General features: G+C 47.1%; 1 protein-coding gene across 1 annotated transcript in view; it reads right to left on the bottom strand.

Annotated features, from left to right (window-relative positions):
- Positions 1-6: 6 nt before the first annotated feature.
- Positions 7-6,032, bottom strand: part of PLS3 (plastin 3) — a 52,838-nt gene continuing 46,812 nt past the window's right edge. The window contains exons 12-17 of the mRNA XM_015416270.1: positions 5,974-6,032; positions 5,744-5,858; positions 4,053-4,186; positions 2,653-2,776; positions 1,779-1,903; positions 7-546 (exon numbers count right to left, since the gene is read on the bottom strand). The exon at positions 5,974-6,032 is cut by the window's right edge and continues 15 nt beyond it. Coding sequence (XP_015271756.1) covers positions 414-546; positions 1,779-1,903; positions 2,653-2,776; positions 4,053-4,186; positions 5,744-5,858; positions 5,974-6,032 — 690 coding nt within the window. The 3' untranslated portion in view covers positions 7-413. The remainder of the gene's footprint in view (positions 547-1,778; positions 1,904-2,652; positions 2,777-4,052; positions 4,187-5,743; positions 5,859-5,973) is intronic.

Raw genomic sequence — 6,032 nt, forward strand, 5'->3', positions numbered from 1 at the left:
CGGTGCCAGCCACCTCCAGCAGCCCACCAGAGAACTGAGCATCTGGGGGGAGAAAGCTTTGGTCACCGTTCTGGCAGGCTGCTTCAGGAAGCTGTTCTGATTTGGATGCATTTTGCCGGGCACGTGAGAAGACAAACCCGACAAGGAAGCACCAAGGCAACTCAGAACTCCCGCGGAAAGAGAGGCTCTGTGAGTTTTTAACGCTCCCCTTCCCCAGGAATTCCCACTGCATTAATTCCTGCCTTGCAAAGCAAAACTCTCAGAGTCCTTTTCTTAAAAACAAACAAAATAAACAACCACTTGGACAGTTCTTTAAGGGCCGACAGCGTTTCAGGCTGAAAACAGCTGATCTTGCAAGACACGAGCCAAGGGGGAGGTGGGAAGCTTGGGCGCTTTGGTGCGGAGCCTGGTTTCTACACTCTTTTCATTCCTCGGCCCATCAAGCAGGCAAACACTGTCATCACCATCTTGGGCTTCACTTCTACAAGGTCTTCGGGCAGAGCGTAGACTCTGGCGCCAATTCTTCTAGCCATGGACACAGCATACCTAAGGAGGAGAGCCATTATATTGTTATGGATATATTTATACCCAGCTTTCGTACCTAGTGTGGACCGAAAAAGCATGCATGTTCACCCTTCCTACATTTTATCCCCTCAACAGCCACCCTGCAAGGTAGGTTAGGATGAGAGAGCATGACTGGCCCAAGGTCACGCAATGAGCTTCTATGGCAGAGTAGGGATTCGAATCAAGAACCAAAAGGGTGAGAAGAAAGTCTAATGAAGGGCCAATATTAAAAACCTAGTTAAAACTTATAATATACAAAAATACAAGTATTTATTAGAAAGACAGTTAAAAACATACATAAGGGCCCAGAAAAACCTTGTAAAAAAGTATAGCCTAAACACAAGGGCCAGTGCACATGACCTGATGCGTTTCTGCCCTATTGGGGCCTTCTTAAGAGGTCAAACAATATTGAGGTACACATAACCCAGATTTTGGGTCAGGTTTGTTTTCCCCTCCCTGTGTCTTACAGGGATTCGAACCTGTGTCCAACACTGGCCACTACACCGTGCCAGCTCTCTTGGTAGCTTTAAATGACAGCCAGTGTGTGTAGTGGTTAGAGTGTCAGACAAGGCCCGGGGAGACCAAAGTTCAAATCCTCACCATGAAATTCACTTAGTGACCTTGGAGTAGTTGCTCTCACTTGACCTAACCTACCTCACAGGACTGTTGCTGAGGATAAAATGGAGGCACGGGAGAACTATTTACACTGCCACGTGCTCCTGGGAGGAAGGGAAGGATAAAAGTATAACAAATACATACAAACATAATAAATCTTGTGAAGGATCCATAGGGCACTCTAAACAAAGGTGGGCTATGGCTATTCAGGCATGGGTGGATCTGGCACCACAAACGTCCCCTCTGTCCCCCAGTATGGTCTCGACTCTCAAAGCAGCCACATGGAAAGACAGTGTGGAGCAGCAGGCAGGCAAGGGTCAAGGAGACAGGGCTTTAAATCCCCACTCTGCATGAACCTCCCCGAGTGACCTCTGGCCATTCAGTGTCTCTTAGACCAACCCAGCTCATAGGCAGCTGCTGTGAGGATACCGTGGAGAAAAGGACTACCATGCATCCCTCCCTGAATTCCTTGAATGAAGGGTGGGATTAAAATGTACTAAATAAGTAAATATGACCTCAGAATTCCAAGCAAGACCCAAAATGGGCAGAACTCTTAGAAACAGGAGGGCAGCCATTAATATGAGCTGGTGGAGGCTTACTTGGCGTTACTGTGTTTGTCTTCCTCTGATAGATCGCCCATCTTTACGAGGTCATAATTTATACAGCCAGGTTGAATAGCATCGATTAAATCCACAACTGCCAAGCTACTGCTGATCGACTTGTCCTGGTAGAAAACAAAGGGAGGGAGGTCAGCATATTACGGGAAGAAGAGCAGGGGAATTATATGCATGCAAAAAACAGAGATGTTATGCAGCAACGTCTTGTGCAAATACCCGCTCTAGAAACAACGGCAGCTGTTGCATCTGGAAAGAACTGATGTCTACTGGGGCCTGCTCTCCCTGAGGGGCTAAACTGTGTGTGGATTTTATCACTTCAGACAGCAGGTGGAAGTGCACATGATTAAAGCCTCTGACATACCAATAAGTAAATAAATAAATCACTCTCCATAGAAAACTAGCGTGTTATAGAAAAGTATTAGCCTAGCCTTCTCCTTGACAAGCTAGTTTCCTGTGTGCAGGGGGTTGTGGGGGGACAACAAGCACTTGACTACCTAGAAACCTCCCCCTTCCCACCTGCAGGGATGCAGGCCAGACACAACTTTACCACCTCAGTGAGCACTAGGCCTGAATGGTTAACAGGACACGGGAGTTATGGAAGAAGCCAGCAAACTGCTTGCTAAAGAAGCATGAGTGCAAAAGCCCACAGCACGACATGGCTGGTGTCTTTCCTATGTGTACGTGAGTGTGTAGAAGTTGCTAGACAAGAAGTGGCCTCGGGTCACTGACAGTGGTCACCTCCACCAAGTGTTCCAGTCAGTGTGTTTTCAGACTTATTTCTAGAGACATGGAAGCCCAGCCTCCCTCAGTTGGTAAAAAAAGGAGGGAGATTAAGAATTCAGACGCAGTCCCCTACCTTAAAGCTCTGAATGGAACTCGATTTATCCGCTTCTCTCAAAGTCCTGTTCACCCAGCTGACTATGATGTCGTCGTTGGCTTTCTGACCATCCCCAAGGTCTTCAAGGACATTCAGGGTATGCCTGGGCACAGAAGTGAGACTTTGTTTACTCATGGTGTAAAGACAGGCAAGAGCTTCTGAAGAAAAACAGGTTGTCGTTTGGAGCTCAGCACCAAGGAGGTGGGTTGGAGAGCCAAAAAGAAAAGCAAAGATTTCCGAATCCTAACAACCTGCTACCTGAGATCCTTTAATCGGAGATGCTGGGGATTGAACCTTGGACCTTCTGTATACAAAACGTACCTGTGCCACTGGGCAATCCCCTCTCCTCATGGTTGTGTGCAATGCTCCCTCTAAACTGTGGAGTTTTGTGAGCAAAAATTCAACTTTGTGAGCTACTGGCATTAAAGTTGTGAGTGAGCAATTTGGCGACTGCATAAATTAGTTTCCTCTGGAGGCATCCTTCCTGAGACAAAAATATATGAGCTGAAGGCTAAAAAACTGTGAGCTAGCTCACACTAACTCAGCTTAGAGGGAACACTGGTTGTGTGTGAATGGGAATGGTGGGGAATGGGAATATGGGTTCTTTTCTTCAGGTGCATCCAAGCTCTCTTCTTGTTGGTGAAAGTATTGGTGTTGGTGCTGCTGCCACTACTACTAAAGCTGAGGCACAGCAAAATAGCCCACCCACACCAAAGCAAGGTGATAGCGAGACTGGTAGGACCTATTTCTGGTGGGGTTTTCTTTTGTAAATACCATTCATGACTACTGGGGCTTTTAGTCATATCAGGTTCTGTGGATAGATACTTAGAATCATAGAATCACAGAATCACAGAGCTGGAAGGGGCCATACAGGCCATCTAGTCCAACCCCCTGCTCAGTGCAGGATCAGCCTCGGTTTGCCACCACTGGCCTAGAGCATCCCTGACTAGTGTTTGTCCAGCCGCTGCTTAAAGACTACCAGTGAGGAGGAGCTCACCACCTCCCTAGGCAGATGATTCCACTGTTGCACAACTCTTACTGTACAACAGTTTTTCCTAATATCCAGCTGGTACCTTCCCGCCCTTAATTTAAACCCATTATTGCGAGTCCTGTTCTTCGCTGCCAACAGGAGCTCCCTGCCCTCCTCTTTTTTTTTTTGTCCCCTCTTCATCCTCCTCTTTTCCAGACTGAACATTCCCAAGTCCCGTAGCCTTTCCTCATAGGGCTTGGTCTCTTCTGGATCAGGCTAATGAAATGCCCAGCTTAACAAATGCAAACTACTCTTCTACCCCCACCGGTCTTTGGAATCAGTGACGAACTCCCCTGCCACCCAGTGCTTGGGAGAGACCTGCACGTGATTACCCGTCTTATACTAATACCTTCTCATCAGCTGCCACACTACAGCCAGTGTGAGGGTCGGGTTTCCGTCATTGAGATCCTGCCCACCAATGCCAACCAGGGAGAACTTCGCTGGGTGCTTCCCCAAGTCTACAGCATAATTACAGTTTTCTAGCTGTATGCACGGAAAGAGGAGATAGTGAAAAAGAGATAGAAGCTAATTAGATTCTGTGCCATGATATTACATAAGGTGGCAACATATAAAGATAAAAATAGGAGGGTCAGGTCCAATGCTCCCTCTAAGCTGTGGAGTCTTGTGAACAAAAATTCTACTTTGTGAGCCACTGGCATTAAAGTGGTGAGCCAGCGATTTGGCTACTGCATAAATTAGTTTGCTCTGGAGCTACCCTTCCTGAGCTAAGACAAAAATGTGTGAGCCAGAGGCTAAAAAACTGTGAGCTAGCTCACACTAACTCGGCCTAGAGGGAACACTGGTCAGGTCCAATGCTCCCTCTAAGCTGTGGAGTCTTGTGAGCAAAAGTCCTACTTTGTGAGTTACTGGCATTAAAGCTGTGAGCGAGCGATTTGGCTACTGCACCCATTAGTTTACTCTGGAGCCATCCTTCCTGAGCTAAGGCAAAAATCTGTGAGCTGGAGGCTAACAAACTGTGAGCTAGCTCACACTAACTCGGCCTAGAGGGAACACTGGTCAGGCCTCACATTATTACTGAAGGCCCTGGCTACAGATTATAGAGATGGTTTGAAATAAGGTGGTCCGTTCATTTTAGGAAAGGATCGTGCTCTGAAATGAACTATCCTGCTTTGGAGGCACATCTGCTGGGCCCTTACACAAAACGAAGTCCCTCCAAATCACTCCAAACCATAGCATAAAACTCACAGGGAACGTAGAGGTGCTCCCCAGTAAGAACTCAGCAAATTTGGCTCCAGGCCATTTTTCCCCCTCTGTGTAGGAGTGCACAACTCAGACATGTGGGCCCATAAAGGATCCTGGCTGGAACTAAATGGCTTCCCCTGTAATGGCACTGGTCTCCACCATCTCTGTATGACCACTGGGAAGGTCAGAACACCACATCTCGGCTGCTCTCCGGCCAGGGAGATGGTGTTCTGATCCTCCCATGGGAAATTTATTCATTGCATCTCAGTGGCTTGTACAAGAGACAAATATCTTGTGTTTGTAAGCACCTGGGAAGACGTTTCCCCATTGAACCACAGGGACTTGTGATCCCTCCACCATGGAAACTCCTCACTGGGTCTCAGTGGACCAAACGAAGAAACAAAACAAAATACCAAATTGGATATTCTTTTTTGCACTGCACATCCCTAGCTTTTAGCCCTGAAATTCTTCAGAAGCTTCTCTGGAGTTTCTCAATGAGAAAATGACAAACAAGCTCCACTAAAACTGAGTTTCCTCAATGTCAGTGAATCCAGTTTTTCAATGAGAAGATGATGAACTGAAACACATCTTGCCCAACATGCCCAATCTCCTTCTGTGACGTGGGATGGGTGGATGCATTCTAGGATGCACACGGTAGATGCCCAGGTAGCAGCGAGGCCCAAGAGGCCTGTTCAGTGACCACCCTAAAACTTGACCCGGATCCTTCTACAATGCATGGGGGCTCCTCAGCAGAAAAGCCAGTAAGTAAATGCCTTCCTGGAAGGCCTAAACTTGAAATGAAAACCCTACTGCATTACAGCAACCAGACAGTTTTACCTTTTTCATGTTTGCACCCAGTTTTGGATAGGGGGGCTTGTTGACTTTATTCCAGTCTACAGGAACTTTGATCTTTTCGTAGAGCTGTAAGATCACTAGTGCATCCTGTAGGTCTCTAAAATGGAGAGGAGATGTTAGCTGGGCCTGCTTATGAGCGCTGTGCACATCTGTTGTTTTTAAGCTCTGTTTTCATTGGAAGCTGGCAGTTCTGGTAATCCAATAAGACCTACCCATAGATGTGGTTGACATGTGGGTTGACGCCAAGGGAGTTCATCCAGTTGCGGAATGT

Source organism: Gekko japonicus, unplaced genomic scaffold (assembly GCF_001447785.1).
Source record: "Gekko japonicus isolate JY-2015 unplaced genomic scaffold, Gekko_japonicus_V1.1 scaffold603, whole genome shotgun sequence".
Taxonomy (NCBI): Eukaryota; Metazoa; Chordata; class Lepidosauria; order Squamata; family Gekkonidae; genus Gekko; species Gekko japonicus.